The sequence below is a fragment of the Motacilla alba genome, chromosome 1 (genome assembly GCF_015832195.1).
Source record: "Motacilla alba alba isolate MOTALB_02 chromosome 1, Motacilla_alba_V1.0_pri, whole genome shotgun sequence".
Taxonomy (NCBI): Eukaryota; Metazoa; Chordata; class Aves; order Passeriformes; family Motacillidae; genus Motacilla; species Motacilla alba.
In genome coordinates, this window is record NC_052016.1 from 63,336,678 (window position 1) to 63,360,686 (window position 24,009).

The 24,009-nt window shown below is 42.2% G+C and overlaps 1 protein-coding gene across 2 annotated transcripts; it reads left to right on the top strand.

Annotated features, from left to right (window-relative positions):
- The first annotated feature begins 1,121 nt into the window (after window positions 1-1,121).
- Window positions 1,122-23,964, top strand: RUBCNL (rubicon like autophagy enhancer). Of its 2 annotated transcripts, none has more exons than XM_038151969.1 (16): window positions 1,122-1,208; window positions 1,792-1,900; window positions 3,963-4,071; window positions 6,081-6,743; window positions 11,117-11,202; window positions 14,251-14,461; window positions 15,371-15,475; window positions 17,524-17,566; window positions 17,909-18,041; window positions 18,437-18,582; window positions 19,318-19,382; window positions 20,484-20,722; window positions 21,507-21,568; window positions 22,489-22,642; window positions 22,763-22,853; window positions 23,326-23,962. In XM_038151969.1, exons 2-16 carry the CDS (start codon window positions 1,829-1,831, stop codon window positions 23,436-23,438), a joined length of 2,292 nt encoding a protein of 763 aa, XP_038007897.1. In that variant the 5' UTR covers window positions 1,122-1,208; window positions 1,792-1,828; the 3' UTR covers window positions 23,439-23,962. The 2 variants fall into 2 exon arrangements, with proteins under 2 accessions (XP_038007897.1, XP_038007907.1); XM_038151979.1 differs by lacking the exon at window positions 1,122-1,208 and adding an exon at window positions 1,226-1,662 and having other exon boundaries at window positions 23,326-23,964.
- Window positions 23,965-24,009: the final 45 nt, after the last annotated feature.

The window sequence follows — 24,009 nt, forward strand, 5'->3', positions numbered from 1 at the left end:
TCAAGGAGTCCCATCCAGACTAAATTCAGGCAACTGTGCAGTGTAGCCAGCAGCTCCTCCTAAGTTTCCACAGCCCATTTCCACTGTCCTATTTACTGGCTAAGTCATCATTTGTGCTTAAAAAGGAGACAATTACTCCAGAACATCTGAAAGCCACATTTTCAGCTGCAGCTCTGTTTTGTATTCTATTTACTGCTTCTACTTATTTCTGCAAGGTACCATCTGGACTCTATCTCCTTCCCACTTCCTCATGATTTGCGATTTCCTAAGTTCCTGCAGCACATATTTTTTGCTTTTTATGAACAATCAGCAATTTTTTAGCTTCACAAATACAGCTCAGCATTCCTTCACTCTATTTTTAGCTCAGACTGGCTACTAAGAACTACAGCCTGCTAGTTTTGAGCCTGCTAGGGCAGCTGACTCGTAGATCAGCCTGGCAGATGGCTCAATTCTTTTCCAAATGCTCAGTGGGAATGGACCCGGCACTTCTAATCAGCCAGTTAGCAAGTCCTCGGATACAGCTGATTCTTGAGTTATGTCTCCGTATGTTGCCTGGAAGCTTCACTGTATTCCACCCCATCTCACACCGACTGAGAGAACACCCTCCATTCATTCCCAGTTGATTCCTCCTGGGTTTGTTTGGTTGTCGGATACTCTTCCACTTGGAAAGGACCTACGGTGATCACCTAGCCCAACTTCCTGAGTAATTGAGCGCTGAACAAGTTAAAGCATATTGATAAGGTCGTTATCCAAATGCTTCTCAAACACGGACAGCCTTGGGGCACTGACCACCTCCAGGAACGCCGTTCCTCTCGGCAAAGAAACAGTCCCCAGTGTCCAGTGTAAACTTAAGGAGCAGCTTTGAACCATTCCCACGCGTCCTGTCGCTGAGCGAGAAGAGCTCAACCCCTCCCTCTCCACTTCCCCTCCTCAGGAAGCTGCGAAGAGCAACGAGGTCGCCAGCTCGCTCTCCTTTTCTCCAAACCAGACGAGCGCAAAGTCCCTACGCTACTCCTCGCAGCAGCTTTTTTTGTTGTTTAGATTTGTTCGGCGTCGTTTGGTTTGAGCCCCGCCTCGGGAGGGAAGGTAGGCGGGCCGGGAGAGAGGGAGAGGGCGGGACGTGGAGCGGGCAGGAGGCGGCCTCAGCATCGTCGGCGCGGCGGCCGGGCGGGCAGGGGACGCTGGAGCCGCTGGAGCCGCGGCCGCAGGTGGGAGCGGGGGAGCGCGGCCGGGGGAGAGCGGTCGGTGCCTGGGGCGGCGGGAGGTGCCGGGGTCTCCCTCCGGGTTCAGCGCTTGCCGAGCCGTGATGGCAGCAGAGCCCTGCCGTGAGCAGCGCTGCGCGGCGTGCCGGGGACATCGCCGGAGTTTGCCATCGCCGCTGCTCGCCCCTGCCCCTGCCCCTGCCCCTGCCCGGCACCCGGCGCGGGGGTGCAGCCTCTGCTGCAGAGCCGAAGCACAGAGCGCGCTGCTTCCCACTGCGCTCCCTCTCTTCCTCCTTTCACAGCAAACTGAAGGACTACAGATCAAATCTTCCTCTTACGCATGTGGAAGGCGCCCCTGTTGAGTTACTTAAAAAACAAACGGGCAAACAGACGATCCCCCGTCTCTGAGCTAGGCACTTTTTAGAAGCACATTTCCATTGTTGCTGAGCTCTGCTTTTCGGTGAGCTTCTATAAGCCTGCCAAGTAGGAACGGAAAACAGTTCAGAATATTAACTGTAGAGTCTGCAAAACAGATGGAGAATCGCGGATAACGTAGTGGTGACTGTAATTCTCTCTCTATTGCTTCCAGGTACTTAACAACACCGAAAAATGAAAGCTTTCCCATCATGTCTCTCCATGCAGTAGCGCTCGCCAGCTTCAGCAGAACAGAAGTCTTCAAACACCCCTGCTCTGAGAAGGTGAGGCAAGGGAGACTTCTGAATGGTGGCTCGGTGTGCTCGTTAGCTCGGGGGGAGTCTTGGTTCAAAAAACAGCTTTTAGTTTCAGTGGACGTAGTAAGTTATTTTTAAACGCTGGTAGAGTTAACTTGGGAAACACAGTCCCAATATTGAGGTGGGGGAGGAAAAGGCAGACTTCTTTTATACTAGGAAGATGTAGAATAGTCTTTTTTTTTGTTATTGCAGTGTGTTGGGCTTTCCATGTGCTTCTGTTGTTGTTATATTTCCTTACCACTGCTCTTTAATCGCCTTTTTTTTTTTTATTGGAGAGGACAGTTGTGTGGCTTTTGTTTTTCCCTGTGATGTAGTTGAAATTGTAGCATCTGGAGAGTAAATGGAAATCGTTCCTGAATTCTCAGACCGTCCTGATAAGAACTGAGAGATGGGAGCATTGTTTAAAAACAAAGATAAAAGTCTTTAAACTCAGCACCCTTAACAGCTATGCTTACTGATAAAGTACTTGTATTTATCTTGCTGGGCAGTTGGGATACTTGCAGAGGTAGAATCTGTTAATTGCTGAGAGTTTGTTAATTGTATTTGAAACAATTTTGACCCTATGATATTTATATGTATAAAGCCTGCCTACGTGTCAGTTTCTCTAAAGAAGTATAGAGGGGGGAAAAATAGAAAACACTAGCAGATACTGAAAAGAGTATTTTTCTAAGCACTGGCATAATCAAATGCTAAATATTTTAAATTAAACATACTATTTTTTTCTTGAAACGTTATTCTTCAGTTAAAAGGGAAATTCTCTGTGGGTTTTAATTTCTTCTGCTTTCCGTGAGTCTGAAGGGTATCTGGACAAGAGCTGTACTCTGAGTCACCTCACTGTTCCACGTAGGAAGTGTAGAGGTCAACAGCCCGGGGTGGCCGAGGACAGCACACCTTTAACTCCCTTCTCTTTTTATGGGATCACATAGTTCAGGGGAGGGTGAGAGGAGTCCGGTCGTGCTTCAGTGTGCAGACATTCTCACTGATCTGGGGGGAAGGCACAACACCTTGGTTAAGTGCCTCTTAACGATGTGCATGTCGGAGCAGGGCATCCCTTTCATTTCCCTGGTTTCTGTGATGTGCTCTGCAGGTCCATGACATACTTGAGGCAGCAAGGAGATGGGGAGACAAATTTTAGGTCCTCATAAGGAATTTATGAACTTAGGGAGGATACTTGTTGCTTTGCTGTCCTGAGTGTATCAGAGTCTCTTGTTGGAATTAGTCCCTGAGTATCTGCACTAAATTGCTTCACTGGTTCAGCTTACACTTGTTTGACAGTATGGCAAATCCAGCTTTGAGGGTAGAAATACTGAATTGAAAGCATCATGACTGCAAAAAGTGAAGTGCTGATCTGGTATAAACCTGCTCAGGCAGCTCAAATGCATTCAAAATTTTGGTCAGCTTATACTGGCAGGCTCCTGTGCTAGATCAAGTATTATCTATCTGTGTCACCTCTTGCATTATGCTGGGTCAGTCACGTTGCTGACCTGAACCACATGCACTGTGTTCTATCAAATTAGGTGACATGACCACACTTGCTCCCAGTTGTTAGAGCTGGGAGATAAAGCAGCACATGGATCAGATATTTGTGGAGTTGGATTCTCATAGATTTAACTTATAACTTGTAAGCATCTAAATAGGCTGATGCTTCCAGATACAGATTGGTGGTTCTTTGAATTCTTTTCCACTCCATTGCTGTTGTTTTGGTAGATACAGAGGCATCCTATTCAGCATTTTGTCTCATTTGTGCCTTATGCACATGTTTGCTCCTCCTGCTGTGGAGAGTTTCTTTTGGTCACCTGCCTTCTGGAATTAAATGAGAGATGGCGAGCTGAGATGTGAGTGCTCTCCAGACAGTGCATGCTTCTGGGGAGATTTCTAGGCAGCCAGAAATGTAGGCAGTGGTTAGGTGACTGTCAGCAGGCTTCAGAAAAGTGTTCTTCCTGCTGGGATGACTGTGAGACTTAGGGTATCATTAGCAGAGTGCTGTTATCTTATAACCAAATTGTCTGCCTCTCTGTTCTCGTTATAGTTAAACCACGAAAGCCTAAAGGTGGCGTTCACCGACTCAGCGTGTTCTTCAAATCCCTCCGTGAGGATTAGCTGCCTTTCTCCAACACCACAAATCTCTGTTCTCTCAGGTAATGCCAGTTTGTCCCAAATTGCCTCCCTCAGGAGTTTTGCTAGTGCTTGTAGTGCTAGCAAAAGCTATTGGTGTTTGTGTGTACTACACAAGTCTAGTTTGTTTGAAGAGGGTTCCTTGCTTAATGGCTTTGAGGGTGGTACAATATCAAAATATATTATACAATTTGCAGGTATGGGTGGTTTTTTCCTTTTAATGGTAGTTTGGCTGTTTTAGTTAGTGCTGACATTTGCATGTGAGGGTGGATCAGGTTGCCCAGAAAAGCTGTGGATGCCCCGTCCCTTCAAGTGTTCAAGGTGAGGTTGGATGGGACTCTGAGCAATCTGGTCTACTGGAAGGTGTTCCCACCTCTACAGCAGGGGGGTTGAAACTAGAAGATCTTTCGGGCCCCTTTCAGCCCATAAAATTTTACAATTTTTTGATTATAACACTACCTGTTTTGCACAGAGAAGATGATGTTTGCAGCCCAAATTTAGGTATTCCTGTGCAATTGAAATGTCAGTACTTACCCACGTATCTTTCTTTCCCTGAAAAGTTTGAAATGTATTTGTTTGAACGTCAGCTAGTTTTAATTTTCCCATTCCTGTTCTTATATTGCCATGGCTGGCTACATTGGCAAGATGTTTGTTTACAAGTGCAGCCAGTAAAATGTGCAGTTTTGCTTCTATTTTGCAAGAGCTTTGTCCTGGTAAGTGACAGATGACCGATGCCTATTACTGACATGCTCTGGCTGTTTTTTACCTGCCTTTACTAGGATAGTTTTGCTAGTAGCTCTTGCAGTTTCAGTTATATGTGGTGTTCTTGGGTTTTTTTTCAGCTTTTTCTTGATGACCACTGGTCTTCATATGGACTTGCTATTCCAAAATACATGGGGTTTTTTTTGTTTTGGTTTTGATCCCATCATTAGTAAACTTTCTTATCATGTTGTTTGCATGCATGCAGGCTTCCAGGTGAGAGACTCATGGAGAAGTTTACTGTTTTCCAATGAGATATATCCAAGGAGAGCAACCTCTGGGCAAAGTCTGGAGTCTGCAAGACTTCTGCTTTTTTCACCAGCAGTGTTTAACAATCCTTGTGGTCCGAACTAGGAGTTCTTTGTCCTGGAAATGATTCTTCTTGATTGTATCTATTCTTAGAATTTTACAACTGACTTATCTTCCCCAAAGGAGATAGTTGTTAACTTCATTGTGTTGATGTAGTAGATGGTTTCTGCTTGAACATAGACTTTATGTCTAATCTCTCAATTACTTGGATTATGGCAGTTCCTCTGAGACTTTTTTTGTTTGTTTGTTTTTGGGTTTTTTGTTTGTTTTGTTCAAGGTACAAGACTTTAGTTTATTCTTCAAAAGCTACTGGTTGTGGTGCATGCCTACTAAGTTTTGCAATAGATCACATAGGACCTTGGCAGTGCTTTTCATTCTTTCAGAGGCATTATAATGATCTTGGTGTGACAGAGCTAAGTTTGTTTTGGTTTGGCTAAGTGTTGCCACCCCATGAATAATGGACTGAAGTTTACTTTAGCCACTTCCAGTCTGACTGAACTGAAACACACAAGCATGTTGACCTTGTATTACTGATGTATTTTTTGTTACTCTTTCTGCTCTATTGATCTGCCATGTGACTTACTATAAGGTAATCTTCTCTTCTATTTGCAATAGGATCAGTACCTGTACCAGTAATAGTTTTGTTATCCTGTTTTGTAGAACAGTGATGTTTTTGAGCACACTGACGATCTGTCACCATTAAAGTCTTAGCTAATTGTGTTTGGATAGAAGCAGAATACTGTTGGTTTATTACCTAGCCTTTATCAATGACAGAATTGCTTCCTGAGTGCAGGAAAGAAAGCAAGAGCTTTCTTGCAGGAAAAGCAACAGCGAGTGGTGAATGAATTCAGCTGTCCTGTCTCCTCACTTACGTAAAAAATACTATGCATCTTATTCAAGTTGTGTATTAACCTTTTCTTTGTACTGTTTCCTAACCTCTTGTTTTCTTCTAATTTCTGAGCAGCTGAATCTTCAAGGCCAGCAGTGATTGGACATGCTGGAAGTTTTGGATCATACCCAGGCAGTGCTGAAGCTATCAAAGACATTCTCATGTCTGTTTTAAATGCATCTGGTTTGAAGCCCTCTTTGGTGTTGGAGCAGAGCACAATGCAGGGAGCTGAGCACCCAGACAGTGATGCAGAGCAGTGGGAAGAAAGCAGCACCGGAGACAGCCATGATGACAGTGACAGTGATTCTGCACATCACAACGCTGCCTGTACACAGACAGACATTCGGTTTACCAGACCCCGGGCATGTTGGAACAACACAGACTGTGATTCCCCCAAACCTTTGCTGGATACTTTCCCTTGTCCCCATTATACTGATGGAGATCCTGCTGCTTCCTCCTTGAATGGTTTCACTCTTTCAAGCGTGTCCCCTCTGAAGCGTGACTGCTTTACCCAGGTGACATTAACAGGAGGCACCGTCACATCCGCTGTTGTGCATTCTGGAAAAGAATCTTGTACCTCCCCTGAAAGAGACTTGGCTTTCACAAGGTTGCTTTCAGATTCAACTGTTGGTAAAGCAGATCTAGTGAAATACCCTCATGTGGAGCCTGCGCCTCTCAGCAACCGTGACAGCGATTCTCCCAGTGGCCTTTCCCAGTCAGAGCCAGTCAATCCAACAGGTAACTTTACAGCTGCATTTTTGTTCTAAGATCTCTGGAAAGAGCTGTAATTGAAGCAGGTCTTATTTATGGTGATTGCAAATAAGACAGATGCTGTTATTCAAAATAGGAGAGAGGGAAGAAAGAGCTTAAAAACCAAGGAGAACCTGAGGGGTGGTTGGTAAAGTGAGAGATGCTCACGCTTTTGTAGTAGGCATCTCTCAGGATGCAGAAATGCTTTTGTAATATACAATTGTAGATGAAATGTAGAAGTTGCTGAGCTGTGAGAAATGTAGAACGTCCACTGGATGAGCTTTCTACCAGCTTTATCTTGTCTTCATTGTTACCCTTTTCCCAACAGCAGATAGCATGGATCTGGGCATTAGGTGATTCATTGGTGTGTGTGGGTTTTGTTGTGTTTGGCAGCAGCTGGAGGAGAGAGAGTCCTTGGATTCTGGGGTTTTAGAGGCAGGGCATTATCATCCAGTTAATTATGACTAAATTGGCTTGTTCTGAACTGTTTTTCCTGTTCCCCTTTGCAAATGCCCCTGTGGTTTTGGAGATACAAATCCCCATCTGATGTAGAACAGGTTCTTTATACCTTCCACCAGTTTCCAGCCATATGGATAATCCCGCGTTGTCTGTGAAGAGGACTGGCTGAGGGCTGCTAGCAGAGGATGCCCTTTGAGCAGGGTGCCTTCTGTCCCTGCAGTGTTAGGGGTTTCTGGGCAGTGTAGGCCTGTAGGTGAGGAACTGTTCAGTGGGAAAGTTCAGCACATGTCCCTGAGATGGTTGGGGGAGCAGCTGGCATGGCCTTGGGTCTGTGTGTGTGCCTCCATGAAGTGTGCCACCCTTTCTAGGCTGTAGGCTGGGGTCCCTGCCCTTTGGCTGAGGCAGCAGAACAGTCCCCTCCTGTTTAACACCTGATATTGACAGGAACAGCCTTTGGTACAGCGAGATGGAGCATTTTCGGTTTGTAAAGCATGTTAGTGGCATCTAAGGACTTAACTTAGGGCCACGAAGATGTTCAGATGGACAGAGCACCTCTCCTATGAAGACAGAGCTAGGGTTGTTCAGCTTGGAGAAGGCTCCAGGGAGACCTTGTAGCAGCCCTCCAGTACTTAGAGGGGGTCTTATAAAAAACTAGGAAGGGCGACGAGACATTAGGAAGAAATCTTTTCTTATGAGGGTGCTGAGGCATTGGCACAAGTTACTCAGGGAAGTTGTGGATGCCCCATCTCTTTAAGTGTTAAAGGCCAGGTTGGATGGCCTTTAACCAACCTGGTCTAGTGAGTGATCTTTGAGCAACCTGGTGTAGTGGAAAGTGTTCCTGCCCATGGCAAGGGGTTTGGAACAAGATGATATTCAACTTCTGTTCCAATCCAAACCCCTCTATGATTCCATGATGATAGATTATGAGCTTCAGAAAAATACTGCAGCTGAGGTCTGATTTTTCTACTGGAATAATGGCAAACAGCAGGGAGTGTTCATCCTGCCTTTGTATTATAAAAGAATAATACTATGTCTAGGTTTTGTTGGTTTGTTTTGATTTGGGTTTTTTCTTCTCCCTTTGGTCAGGAGTAGTCCTAACAGTGACACTCCACTGACTTCCACTTCCAGCTTCTGATCCTTTCTAGCTATTCACCCAGAACTCCTCCAAGGTCTAAGTTGGCAGCAAGGTCTCAAACAGGCACGTGCCATTGCAGGACTGTGTGCTCTTAGTAACACCTCTGTCATCCGGGACAGGCTGTTGTCATCAGTTAGTATGTGACGATTATGGCTGTTTCCTTCTGCTGGGTGTTGCGTTGGCTCCGTGCCTTCAAGAAGTGCCCAGCAGGGAGAAGGAAACCGCACCCAGCAGTTGGGGCTGGCTGAGGCCAGTCACACGTGTTTGGGGAGCTGGTCTGGAAAACACAGCCCAGGCTCTCGGGCTCAGCGGGGACTGCGAGGCACGTGTAGAAGAACAAACACATCGTGCGTGACTCGACCTTCTGGCACGAGTCCGGTGTGTCACAAGCTTGTGTTGGGGTAGTAGCGCTGCTGGCTCTCCAGAAAACATAGGGAGCAAGGAATGTGGCAGCCAGGTGACTGAAGAGCATCCTTGATTTTACTAAAAGATACTCCTCATAGGAGGCGGGATCCTGATAGATGCTTCGCGATGTGGTATGTTCTGTCTGCCTTAGACTCAGGCCTTTTCTGTACAAAGTGAAAACTGCATTTCTTCATTCCTTGTTGCTTTTAACCATTAACTCACTACTGGGTAGCTTGGGTAATGAGGTCTCATTCTCTCCTGCACTGTCCAGTACTATGAGGATGTGAAAAGTGAATAGCAAAATGAAAAAGAAGAAATATAACGCCTAATTTGAAGGCAGGAATTACACAATAGGATTTCCTGACTTGCTGTCTTAGAGATGATGGTTTCTCACAGGAGAATTGCTGAGGGATGCACAAGATACAAGAAAACTATGTAATATCACTTAAATTAGAATTTTTTTTCAGTGGAATATAATTTTTGTTTAGTGGGATTTTCTGCTGGTCCCCTGAAATTCCTACTAGGCCTTGTTCGTATGTTTGAGGCCACCAGAGAATGGCCCTTATTCAACCTTTTGAAAAGGCTCTGTCACTGTTAGTGAAGAGTTTGTGACTGAGTTTAGTGTTTTCTGGGGGCTTTGTTGTGGCTAGAGTGTCACTGAGTTCACAAGCTTTTTCTTGCTTTTAACCTCTATGTACATCAAAGTCACTTCCTTCTCTGGCTCTTAGGGCTCTTTCCCCAGGCCCAGCAGCCTCCAGGCAACAGTGCTCAGGAGCAGAAGGGCAGCCAGATAACTTTTCTGCATCAGACCCAGAGTTGCATCCCATTGCTGGATGTGCTGGGCTCCTTCCCTGTGCTTTTTTTTACATTCTCTTTACTTAAAGGTGCAAGTGGGATGCAAGAGGTAAGCAAAGGAGAGAGCCCCCATTAGATTTCAAAATTATATTTAAGATTAATTTGGTCCTATGTTTTAAAGAGAAAGGAATAATTTTCCCATTTCCTTGTTTCTGCTTATTATTTTTAGTTTAGAGAGTAATATTTGTTGTCTTAACTGATGAGAATGTAGTCTATTATCAAGCTATAGAGCTTACCTAGTAAGATGAATCATCAGGTAGGTATGAAAATAACTTAATTAGGCCATTAAATGTGTTTTGAAAAGTCACATTGTCAGCCTTTCCGTTTTTCCTTCACGGTATACACAATGGAGGTATTAATAATTCTGTACCGAACTCTCCATCTGTGTCGCTCTGCTCGAGCACAGTGTTGACTTTACAGCCTGATGTCACCGATGCTCAGGGCAGCGTAACGTGGTTTCTAAGTACAACAACATAAATAATCCAAACTAGGCCTGAGAGTCGGTGTCCCTTAGTTGGAGAAAAGTTTTACATAAATTATGATCATATTTTGTGGGAGCTCTTCAGCCTGTGACTTTTAAACCAATTTAGGAGGGGCGTTTTTAAAAAAATAAAAAGCCATTGATTAAGCTGTGCTACTTGCCAAGGCTTTAAATGGTGTCTGTGTGGTGGCCCTTTTCCACCACATATGGTCTGTTTTATCCTGTAAACATCATGAGGGTGAAACAGAAGCTCTGTGAGTTCAAGGTCCAAGAAGAGGTAGTAAGCACCAGTAAAAACCTGACATGTGCCCTGCTGTACAGTGAAAAGTTTTTATTGGGGAAAAAGAGATAAAATTTCACATACTCATCAGAGACTACCAGGAGAAAAAAGCTGCAATTCTGGGAAACAAAGAATACTGCAGCTAATGCTACAGTTGGACATACTACTAATCAGTATGAGTTGCGTTTGGAAGCAGGAGGGAGATTTCCTCAGGGTATGGAAACATAATGGCAAAATGTTTTCCGAATTTGATGTTTCCAAACACAATGCCAGCAGTGATATGGGGAATCCTCTAAGGCCGATGCATCTCTCTGCATGCCCAGACAGCAGTGGGATTTGTGGTTCTTCCAGCAACTGTGAAGGAGCAGAGTCCAGTGTTAGCTGGCTGTGTCACCAACTGCAGAGCATCGCTGCAAATCCAGCCTCAGGTTCTGTTTGTGGTTGTCCCCAGCAGCTCAGGCTGTTGCTTGAAAAGAACTGGTGTGGGGTGCAGTGCTGCTGTCACATCACAGCATTTAAACTGTGTTTCTCTGGTAGTTGATATTCATGCTTCAGGTTGCTAGAATAGGTCAAATGCCAGAGTGTTTCTCACATTTTTCTCCGCCTTAGCTTCTACCATGGCCTCCAGACCCAGTGGTGTGCAGTTTTGGGAAAAAGACCTTGGTTTGCTTTCAGGTAGTCCCTGCACACATCGTGGGAGCTGCAGAGAAAGAAGTAACTAATAAAAGTTCTTGTTATACCCTCAGGTTCTACTTCTCCTTTGAATATAAGTGCTATACCCTTGAATCGTTCATTGCAGGACATCTGCATGCTTCCAGAGGATGTGGAAAAGGTGAGGACATCAAACACTATCATCGTAATGGTTTTTACGTTTCATTGTGGCAAAACCAAATCATGAGAGGTGTTTCTCAATAAAAGAACTTCCTGATAGATGTGCTAATCTTTACAAATACTCTATTTTTCCCTCTTCTTGCCCTCTATAGGTGAACCTACAAACATAAAATGCCTATCTCATAATTTGTCTTCTACTCTTGACCTATTAATTAAATATTTTAATTATTTTTAAATAACGGAAATATATACAGCAACAATGTATGTTCCTGCTTTTCATTCCATCATTTCCCCACATTCCTTGAAAGCAAACTTTAACATTAGTAACTTTAAAGTTATATTAGAATATGTCACATAAAAGTTGTTGCAGCTGCATGCATATGTATGAGATTTACCTCATGCTTTTACTATCAAAAGATGGGGAGAGGATGGGGTTTTTTTTGTGAGTGCTTATGATAAGCATGTGAGATTTGTTGAGCTGCAGTAATTCAAGCAGTTTCTCATAAGGGCTTCAAACAGTCTTAGGTGTGTTGCCAGATAAGCAGTCTACTGAAGCCTATAAATAAAGATGAGGAGCTAAAGCTGTCACACATAACTCTGTGTGCTAAATGTTAATCTTTTCCAACAGTGGAAAAAGAGTGGTTAATGGATTGCAATGAGTAGGACTTAATATAAAAGAGCTTTAAAATGTGCCTAGAAAAGCAGATTTTTTTTTTTTTCTGGACTGTGTGCATGTGGTCCCATGTCCTGGGCTACAGAGGTAATCATCATCTTTGTGCACAACACTGGTTTTACCAGAGGAGCAAGTTCTGCCTTTGGTTTGAAGCTCTCAACATCCATAAGGTGCATTTCAAACAACAAATCCCACTCAATAAATCACACATCAAAACTCAACGAACTTGAACTAGCTTTTTGTGTTGCTTTTTATGAAAAGTGTTTCAGAAAGGAGACAATGTTTCTCCATCTTTATTGTGGGACCTAAAACAAAAGTAATTTGTTTTCAGACACCAGGAGACCAGTGAGCAGGTATTTGGATTAGAAACTACAGTCAGAGTGTTGAGTGAATAAAGATCTTATCAGCTACTACTACTGTGCAGAGATTGAGGGCTGATGTGATTACAAGTTAAAAGATAGCAAGAGCTCAGTCCATTATGAGCAAGGCTGCCTTTAAAATAAACCCAAAGAACAAAAAAATCCAACCAAATAAAAACCCACTAAACTTCAAATACTTTTAGCTTGTGAAATAATCTCTTTCAACTTTAGGACTGAAAGTTAAGGTACATGTGTCAGTAGGTCCTGAAGTTGTAGTTGTGTGCCAGGAAGGAAATGGGTAGATGATCTTAAAGGGGCTTTCCACTGATGTTAGTGGGAGAGGACAGAAATGAGAAGGTTGATGTGTCACAGCTGAGTTGGGTCTGCTTTGTAGGGTGAGGGAGCTATCAGTAGGCAGAGCTGAAAGCTGATAGTCATGCTGAGTACAGGAGTCTGTGTGTTCTTTTTCATGTTCTTGCACTGCAACTCTCTCAGATACCCTCATAATTGCTTTTATCAGCAGGGCATGTTGATAGGCTGTGTTCTGCCACTGACTTTGGACTTTTCTGTCCTCCAAGTAGGAGATAACTCCCAAAAGGAAAAAAGGCTTTAAAATTATTTCTTTGCTAATGGAAGGATAGCAAACTCCTGGACTCCTGAAGTTCCCTGAAAGTTGTCTCTGGGGAAACTGTGCACCAAACAAGTCATATTAATTAGTGGTAGGAAAAAGATAAGTCTCTCCAAACCCCCAAAGGGACTTGAGTGCACTCTAATGCTGAGATTAATCTTGTCTACGTGTATTTGTCTGCGAGCAGTAAGAAAGCTGTGCTGTGCTCCTTAAGATTTAGCTATTCCTAAACAATGATGTCTTTCTTCATGGTTCCCATACAAGTTGAGGGGATATAATGAATACTGATGTTGAGTGGTACAATTTTTTGAGCATAAGCCACTTTTATAAAGTTTTAATTATTCCTGCACTCAAGAATCTCTAGCCTTGGATACTGCCATAGCTTTTTAGATGTAAGTGTATATTTGCACATGGCAGTTGAGAGTATCCTGGGTATCTCTGGGTTACCACCCTGGTGCCTGAGTACAACTATCTCTCCACTTTTGAGCTGAGCCTGGTGTGGGACTTGTGCCCAGGCCATCAGCAGTAGCTCAGGTGGAGCTGGTGGGATGCTCTGTTACACCCCAGAAAGCAAGGGATACAGCAGTGATATTAGAAAAGGAGCCCCAGGTGTGTGTATATGTCTCAGTGGTCCCTTTTCCTAGAGAATGGGTGACCAGGGCAGGCAAGATGGCAAGAGACATCACAAGAAAGTGTTGTCTGATTTGGAAATGCTACAGTGAAGCTTTGGAACAGCTACCTTTGATTTAAGGCAGTGGGAAGCCCAGGGGAGCCAGGTTCCCACTTATTCTTATCACAGACTTTCTACCTAGCATTGAGTTGGCCATGTAAGCTATCTCACTGCATATTCCCCACTTCACTGCCCTAACTCTTAACACATGAAAACATTTCACTAGCTCCTGTACTTCCCACCACCTGAAGATCTATACTCCATTCAAAACTTGCCACTTCTGGCCCCTTCCAGCTAGCATGTTTGCAAAACTGCTCGTACGCATTGACTCGAAATTAAATAATGTTAAATAAGTTACTTGGATGCACACTTGCATACTAAATAATGCAGTGTAACTAGATGACTGCATCTCTGAAATGCATACATATACACCAGTTAGTCATGTAATCAAGTTCATTTTTATCTAATACATGGGTAAGATAAAGCAGATGGGATATTATAATCAAGGGTGAGACAATTATCTAGGCAGTTGCCTTTTGCATATTGTTCCTGAGTTGCCCTTGGGGTGGTTTTTTTTGAGTTTAAATAAAAGGTCAGGCAGGTTTACATTTTTATTCATAAAGTTGAAAAAGTATGGGGGGAAAATGATACATTTCACTTGATCTTAACTAAATATCAGATATGCTCTGTACTAATGAGTGTTCCAATCTCGTGTCCAGGAAAACGCACACTTTTTTGTCGCGGATATGATTATAGCATCACTAGAAAAAATGAAATGTAATATCCTAAGCCAACAACAAGCAGAGTCCTGGGGTGTGGAGGAAACAAGTGGATCAGATGGCAGCTATCACACTGACTCAGAGTTATCTTCCTACCCTGGAGTGAAGAAGTCTGATTCTTCTGTTACCTCTTCAGACAGTGGTTATGAAGGCAAGTTACTTTATTTAGAATGTAACCTTATTTGAAAGCCTTTGCTGTTTGTTTCTGTGGAAGAAAATACTAAACAAATTGGGGCAGTGCTTGGAACCAAATCCTCTGTTACCTTCTTTGAGTCTCTGGAGAGCTGGGTCCATTCAGGATCATTATGCCACAGGTGTTTTCCTGTGGGTCACATACTTCCTTTTGCCACCACAAAGGTGGTTGACACCTATGTTTTATTAATTATAATAATTTTTTTTACATTAAAATTAAAATGTAGGATTAAATGCCACAAGCCAAGCATGATTCTCCACAGAGCATGCCTATAGCTGGCTGTTTTTCTCTCTGCTTAAATTTTTTTTTGGGGAGTATTTGCAATTTGTGTCTTTCCTTCTGTGTTTGCTTCTGCAGTATGCAGACAATGTGCAGTTGGTTTGAGCGAGACTCCCCAGAGCATTCATTCACATGTAGTTTAAGGCAAGATAATAAATACTCCTGGCATTGTTATGCTTGAGTCAGCACATGCATTTTTAAGTAGATTTTAGTCTCTTGAGTAGTACAGCTCTTAGTGATGAATCATGAGTCTAAAGTGACATAAAGTCTAAATGTCATAAGTCTAAATGACATAAATTCTGTGGAAAAATGAATGGTGTTCTTGGACATGAAAAGGGGAAAGACCACTGGCCATATAAAAGGTTTGGGTTTATCTCTACAAGATGCTGGCTGAGAAACTGAGAGGCATACAGTATTACAGACTCCCAAGAATTGGCCTGCTCTGTGTATGTATAAAAACAATTAAAATTGCTCCATAAATGAAGTATGTGTGTTAAAGTTTTGGCAAGTGATGAAAAACATAAACATAATTGCAGCTACTTATAAATGCTGGAAAAGTTTAACTGATCTTGTCCTTGTCTTGGACAGGCTGTGCTTTGCTACCTGTCAGCTCCCCAGTGCACCTACCATCACATCATGAGGTTACCAGATTTCATTGCCACAGTGACTCAGAGGATGAATATGTAATTATTGGTAAGACTTTAAAATTGTAACTGCAGAAACAGATATATTGTTCAGTTGAATCTATTCCATTGTTTGGTACTTCTCTTGATTTAGTAGATGTTATTGTAGGAGAAATAACATGAGAAAATGGAAACAATTATGTGTGTGTAGGTCCTTATTAGAACACATGCAGAAACATCAAACTGCTGCAGGATTTCATTTCTATGAAGGAATATCTTTGCTGGTTTGAGAGTGTGGTGAGCTAACCCTGTCTGGAGATCAAGTGATCACCAAACCACTTTGTCATTTCCTTTCTCCACTGGAAAGGGAGAGAAATCAGAACAAAAGGCTTTTGGGATGGATAAGGACAGGGAGGCATCATTCATCAAAAACTGTCACAGACAAAACAGTCAATACGGCGAAATTAATTTATTGCCAATCAAATTGGTAGGGTAATAAGAAATTAAATAAAGTTTTAATTTAATTCCCCCCCACCTCTCTCTTCTTCCTGAGCTCAATTTCACTTCTGATTTCTCTACCTCTTGGGGCTTCCCACACATCCTGTCAGGAGCCTGCTGCAGCATGGGCTTCTTTCCTCTAGGTCACAGCCTCCTTCAGCATCTTCCAGCCCCAGCCTGCAGGTGGATATCTGCTCCCCTTAAAACCCCATGGGCTGCAGGGGCACTCAGCTGCCTCACCATGGTCTGCATGAGGAGCTGCAGGGAAATCCCATCTCTGGCTCCTGGAGCACCTCCTGCCCCTCCTTCTCCACTAACCTTGGTGTCTGCAGAGCTGTTCCTCACACATATTCTCACACCTATTTCCAACTGCAGCTGTGCAGGGTTTTTTCCCTCCCATTTTGACTGTATTATCACACAGGCACTACCACTATGGCTATGGGCTCAGCCTTGTCCCATGGTGTGTCCATTCTGGAGCTGTCTGGCATTGGCTCTCAGATTTGGGAGAAGTTTCTGGCATCTTCTCACAGAAGCCACTGCCATAGCCCCTCCTGCTTCCAAAATCTTTCCATGCAAACCCAACAGAGGGACTAAAATTGTGTCGAAGGATTAAACCAAAGGAACATGTATGAAGAAAGTGTGAACAACCTCAGTCAGCTATAGCAGCACTGTTTGAGAGAATTTAGGACATGATAATTTCCTAATGAAACAGATTGACTCAGTTTTAGGCAGCCTCTCCCTCTGCTTCAGGACTAGAGCACAATGTCTCTGTTCTCTTAGATGTGCTTTGCTTCTCTTTAGGACATCCTGAGTTTCATTTGGGTTGCTTGTGATTTTTACACATATAGAAATAGAAACCATGAAAAGTGGCCTATGCAACTTTTAACCTTTGTTTTATCTTTTTCCTGGTAACAAATGGATTTCTATTGTCCTCTTTGGTCTTAGACTTCTTTTTTCCTCTCGTCTTTCCCTGATCTACAGATGAAGAGCAAGCTCCCAAAAGAACTGCATTCCTAGCAGCAAGAGTTACTTTGAGATGTATAAATGGGGAAACATTTGTCTTAAGAGCAATAAGCATGGTCAGAACTAACACTACCAATGTGAACACCTTGTTGGCATAAGCGTATTGTGTCTGTGTAGCCATTATGAAGTGGTGTCCTTTAGTTGCATTAATCTCACCTGTTGCTAACATGTTTATAGCATTAACTGGTATGTTTGTGACTGGGGTCTCCAAACATTTGTTAGTGTCCAAAAACCTAAAGTGGCCTCTCTTGGCTCTGTACATCATTATGCTGAGTGACTTCTGTCTGGACCTTGACCAGCAGGCATTTATTCTGTCCTTACCATTTCAGCTCTTGAAGGCAGGCTGATGGTGATGATAGGATGCAAAGGTATTAGGGAATATTCTTTATCACATCAGAGATATGCAGAGGAGATAAGACTCCTTATGCCTGTTTTACAACCAGGGCTGAGGTTATTTCCCGCATCCAGGCAGGGTGTTGGAAAGATGAATATATTTGAAACTGACACTGTGGTAACACAAAGTATTTTTAAAATAGTGCTGAGTAAGAGACCCTTTGTGTCTTAAATGGTTTGATAAAATTTTCTCCTTTACTGCAGAACTTGAAGACCTTGAAAATCTGTCTGTTACCCCTGATAAAAGGTGTGTATCTTTATTGTAATAGCCCCATGGCTCTACCTTTTCTGGTGGTTCTTCTGGCTGGGGCAGGGAAAGTTGTGGGAGTGGTAAATTGGGCCCTCTCAAGGAAGGGGAAGGAATGCTGCTTGACAGCAAATGTCTCTGGTGCTTGGCTTAGCAGTGTTTCTCTGGTCCCCTAGCCTTGCTGGAGGGTGGTGTCTGTGGTTCTTCGAGGGCCTGGGTGTATCAAAGAAAGAGGGGTGGGAATGAAGGAATGGGAGAAAACTTTTCCTGGGTGCAGAAAAGGCAGTGGAGATGCTGATGACATGCTGCTATTTTTCACTGACAGTATTCCTTACCTTTCAGATCATCTTTTGAACCAGGCAGCAATTCTGCTGAAGCAACAGCCCAGGAGTTGTGCAGAGCTTTCAGAAAATACTGGTTGCAGACAGACTCTGCAGTTCAGCTGTCCGGTTGCCTGAGCTCATCTAAGCAGAGAGTGAGTCTGATCTGAAAACAACGAGCTCTTTATTCAGTTCCCCAAATAATCATGGTCTCCCTGCAGCTGCTTCGCTGCTAGGAAAAGGAGGAAGCTACATTTATAAAGAAAAGAAAACAAATACACATGAGTGCTTACAGTTTATTAGTTCACTTTATCTAAATTTTTAGAAAATGTCTTCTCTCTCCAGCAAAATTCAGCACACTTAAAACATGTAGTTGTGAAGCATCAGGATGTGCTTTCTTCTGGGACTTATATGAGGGAGTTTGAGGGGGGACTACTTGCAGGTGAAGACTGAACTTTAAAATACTGCAGTATAAAGGGAGATAAACAACTCCTACAGCATTTAACATATGATGGGCTGGTTATCTTCATGAACTTGTCTTTCCCAATAGTCTGTGCTAAAAGAAGAGATTCCAAGAGAACTTGAGTCCAGTGTGAATCTGGCTGAAGAAATAAAGATCATATCCAAGCTGAGAGGATCTTCTGGCTGGTCCCCACCAAGATCACAGATTATATTTAATATTCATCCTTCAGTCAAGTAAGTTTTGAAGGATTGTCATTTAGTATAGCATGGGGAAAGCTGATGGAAGGACCTTGGGTGATTAGCAGATCTAGTGCATGTGCAGATGATCTGTGAACAGATTTGGTCTAGAGCTGGTGCATGGCACAGCCTTCTGCAGTGTCTGTTGCCAGCCTCACTAGAAAACAGATGGCCTCTTTTTCCCTCTCTTGGCACATCCTGAGGAACACAGAATGTACAATTTTCCATGTGACAATAAACATACTCTTTGGTGTTACAGTGGCAGTGTACTTAGCTCCTGAAAATTTCATTTTGTGACACTACCTGGTCTTGCCTTTCCCTGATGTCCTGCTAGTATTTTATGGATAGCTGATTTTCAGAAAGTGGGGAGAGGCGGCAGGTCATGTGTGAGGAAATGGCTGTCTCACACTGTCTCAAATGCTGTGAAGTGCAGACAGTATGTAAACTGGCTGTTCCCTGTGTTGCTGCAGGTACAGTTGCTTTTTCAGTTGCAAATGTGGATTTTCCCTCTCCAAACCCTACGATACTGACGCCACCTTAAGAAATGGAAAATAACTTAGTTCTTTCAACAAGCATTACAGAATCTCCCTTCTTCATGTGAAGGGTAGGAGTCAGCTCCTGAGGTGGACATTCTCCCTGGTGCCAGTGTTAGCTCTTTTGCACTTTGGAAGAATGTTAATTAAAATGGTCTTTTGGGTGCTGGATGGTCTAACTATTTGCCTCGGTTTACAGGAGAGATGCAGTGGTGGCTGCTCAAAACTTTACATGTGTTGGCTGTGGAACCCCAATAGAAAGCAGTAAGTATTAACAAAACTGGCAATAAATCCCTAATAAGTGCAGTACTTGTACTGCAATCAGTACTGTAATCAGACTGTAATCCTCGCCAACACAGATGTACCACAATTTTTAAATTATCTGAGCTAGAAGGAAAATATCATTGTTGGATGTGCCTGCACTAGTAAAACAGACAGTGGGATCTTTCCAGTGTCTGGAATTTTTCATACAATACAGAATACAATACTTGATAGATGTCCTGCTCATAACCACAAAAATTCATAACAGTCAGAAAAAAAGCTATACAAAAAAAATCAACCTTCCAGGCTGGAAAGTGCTGGTTTTGCATAGTCCAGTTGTTTTTTTTTTAATAATTCTTTCCCTGTGCCAATTTAGACATTGCCAAAAGTCTCTTTCTGGCGACTGTATGCAAGCTGATGGAATCTGTAGTTTTGTTCTTTTGGGGTGTCTTTTTAAAACTTTTTGTTTCTTTAGATCTTGATGACAAAACCTTTCTTGTTTTTTTGTTTAATTCCTGCTACTTTGTGAGAACTGCTTGAAAGCACAATGATTTACAGAACTGACAAACAGACCTTACCTAAGAAATCTTTGAAGTGGCTCTTAAGTCTCGCTCTGGGTCAGCTCACGAGAGCAGCATTTGTGGTGTCCTGCAAAGTATCAACAATCTATGATGGCATATTAAGTTCAACAAATAGGAGATGCTGTAATAGCTGGGAAAAACCCCACAAATCTCTTGATGTGAAAAAGTATTGTACCAACACGACTCCAAAATCGGTGGAAGTATTTTTGTTGTGTATTTTACATAGTGTTTCTTTTGTGGTTAAAGCAACAGGGGTTTTTCTAAGATGTTATGTTGATAATTATAATCAGTTGAACAAATATGGAAATGAGGAAAGCTTTCTGTTCTAATGCCAAGTATAAGCCTTGTACATGTGTTCACCACAGTAATAAAACCCTCTACTGAAAAGAACAAAACAAAAAAAACAATCCCTTTCTTTTTGTTCCACTAGGTATGAGTTATTTAGACAGACTAGGCATACAGACAGAAGTTATGTCCCATAACTTTTTAAAATACTCAGAATTTCATTGCTGTCTGCCTGCAGAATATATCCGGAGACTCCGCTATTGTGATTACCTGGGGAAGTACTTCTGTGACTGCTGCCACAGCTATGCCCAGTCTTCTATTCCTGCCCGAATACTTTCAAAGTGGGATTTCAAAAAATACTATGTGTGCAACTTCTCCAAACACCTACTGGACAGCATATGGCAGCACCCCATTTTCAATGTATCATGTATTAACAAAACCCTCTACACAAAAAGTAAAGAAATGGACAGGGTCAGGGTAAGTGTGGCTTTTTTTTTATTAGCAATTTCTGGGTCTGAGACTTTCAGGAGGAAGTCCTTAGGGGGCAGGATGTCCTGTATGTGTATGTGGTAAGGAGGAGGGTTGGTTTTTTCTAACTTATCCCATCACCAATTCTGGAACTTGCCCTCTTTTCCCTCAGGTGAAGGGAGCAAAGAAAGGCATTTCCAACCTATGCCAGAGGTCTCCTTAGCCCTGTTTTCTTTGGGAGGTGTTTCTTTAGTGGTTTCCAGTTTTAGAGCATATAAGGGAGTTGGTCTCCAGCAGTAAATATTTACATCTTTCTGGCTTTTGGCTGTTGAAAAGTTCTGTAATTTTGGAATGACTCCTTAATTTTGTGGGCCATCCAGGGAAACATCCTTTGCTTATGTAAGAGCTGTACCTCTTATAGCTTCAGGAAGAGTGTTGTGCTGAAGACTGCAAGTAAGCATGTGTTCCCTTCTTGGCTGAGGAGTTTATCTGGCTTACCTGTTCTTACACAGGTGTGGGTCTAGCAAGCATCAAGACCTGAAGCCATTTTTGGCATTAGGACTTGCTTCACTTGTCAGGGAATAAAAACAGCCTTTGCCTGCTTTTGGTTTTCATGCATTAGAAGATCCATTTGTTTAATACTATGCTAGGTGTGAAGTCCCTTTTTTTTTAGGTGTCGTTTGGTGTACTTGCAGGGGTTGCAGACTCAAATAGTGGTGTTCCTCACTTAGGAATATATAAAAGCAATGCTTTTGATTTAAAAACAGCTTTGTTTTTCTCCTCTGTCTTTTAGGAGGCGCAAGAACAGCTTTTTCATTTAAAAAAGCTTTTGAAAACATGCAGGTTTGCTGAAAGGTATGGACTGTGATTATGCATGAAAAATAGCTTAATAAAATGTACATGATGTGCTTCTTCTCTACATGAGAGCCTTCTTCTCTAGAGACATTTGGGTGCAGTTTTAAATAAGTTGATATGATCATTAGAGAACTCTAATAAAAAAACCTGCTTTCTATTGCACTGCAAATGTTGAGTGAAGTAAAGTTTTCTGTGGTAGCTGTTTGTTGCAATATAGTTTGGTTTTAAATGCTGAGTCATTTTAGTTAGGTGTGTATTTTTTCCTGTTCTGTTTCTCCTAGATTCTCACTCCTTAAAATGTCAAAGATACTTACCTTTCTGAGAATATTTGTCTTTAAAAATATGTTGGCTTTTTTAAATTAACAGGTGTGTTCCTTGAGCATTTAAAGATTTCTTCCAGAAACCTGTCATAATGCTCAATTTAGATTATTTTATAAAAATATTCAAATGAAAGTAGTAGTAAGCAGAAGTGATAAAGACCAGTAGCTCTATTTCCAGTGTTCACCTGCTCAGCAAAAGCATAGTTTCACCCAGTAGTGATCTGTGCAGGATAAAACCCCTCAAAGTCCTCTTTGCAAAACAAATAAATAAGCCTGGCTTATTTTATTAGATACTATATGGGATTTTGCCTACTGTCCTGAGGTAGGAGAGAGCCCTTTACACATTATTTAAGGATTGCTCCGGTAACTTTGTATGGCAACTCCAAAGCCTGAGGAATGCACGTTTAAAGCAGATAGTTTATTCTAAATCCCAAACCTTCAAATTTTTATTAAAGTCATCTCAAATTGGGAGGGGAGGTAGATAGCAGGAGCTTGCCGTATAATCCCCATGTGACTAAAGAAGTGAAAGATGCTTATTCTGGAAATAAATTTGAAAAACAACTTTTTGTAACTTTAATTGGGTTTTATTTCTCTTTGCAGTGTACTGAAAGAATTTGAACAGGTTCCCAGCCATCTGACAGAGGAGCTGCATCTCTTCTCACTGGATGATCTGGTGAAGATCAAACGAGGGCAGTTACTGCCTCTTCTTAAAGATATTCTCAAGACCTCTACCTCTCATGTGGATGGCTGTGAGGTAAGGAAAAAACAGGGCTTTTAGTGTCCTTGCAGGTGCTACTGTAAGGAAATATCCCTGCTGCCATTCCCAAATAATTTTTGTCTTAGATTTAAATTCAACTCTTTTCTGTTGTTGTAGCTCTGTCAAGCGAAGGGGTTTATCTGTGAATTCTGCCAGAGCGCAGACCTGCTCTTTCCATATCAGACTGCCAAATGTAAAAGGTGCCCAGGTATGTTCCAGACTGAATGTTTTTCTTTCTTCCCTGGGGGAATTTTGGTGTATAAAACCATTTAGACTTATTTGAAACATTGAGAACTAGCTTCACTGAAAGCATGCATATTTGAAAACCTGCATGTGCATTGGAAACCATGGACAGCATGTATCCTTGAAAACCTGCCTGTGGCAGCTGTTTCATATCAGTGGATTCAGAGAGCAAAACCAGGCATTTGCCTGATCATGGTTATGCTTGCAGGGGGAGGCTGTTTTTTGTATCTAGGCATGAGAGAGCTGTTTTATCAGATCTTGCCAGCATTCAGTGTAAATTATTACAGTGGTGATTGTTGTCCCAGCCTTGCACTGCTTCTGTTCGCTTTTGTGCTGATATGTACATCATAGAACACGATTCGAGGAACACAGCTGTTGATTCATTCTTTTTAATTCGATTTTTTTTTCTCTAAATGCTACTCTGCATGTATGAACAGAGTGCAAAACATGCTTTCACAAAGCGTGCTTCAAGTCTGGAGGCTGCCCCAAATGTCTGCGAATCTCAGCTCGGAGGACTCTTTCAGAATCTCCATCACTGGTGCCTCAGTGAAACTAGGTTCCTCTGACTGCTGGCTTTAGAAGATGCTCAGAGCCATATCTTCAGATGCATGATTAAGTGTTAAATAATGTTGTTTTAGACATTACTGTTTTTAATGCATGTCTCCTTTATGGGGGGGTAAAAAAAATAAAAAAATAGAAAAAAAACCAAAAAACAAATGTCAACTTCATTATTGCCATTGAAAACTCACCCTGAAGGAGTTTCATCTTAATGGTGACAGACTGGATGTTAATTTTTTGGGCTGCCTTTTGTTGCTATGTTTTGTCCTTGGATGTAAGATTTTTAATACTGTTTTTTTTTCATGTAAAAATGATTCATCTCTGTAATTCTGCAGATAATGTATAGATAGTAAGTGAGCGTTGCAAGTCTTTGCCTGTGTTCGTTTTTGGAAATGGGGAAAAAGTGGTGAAGTACAAAATCATTCTCTGAAAAGCTCTACAATAAATAGAAAAGACTTGTCTGCAAGTTTTAGGCAGATGCTAATCTGAAATTGTTATGGCAAATGCTTATTGAGAACCAATGAATTTTAAGTTTCTTTTAAACACATCAATTCAACAGATGA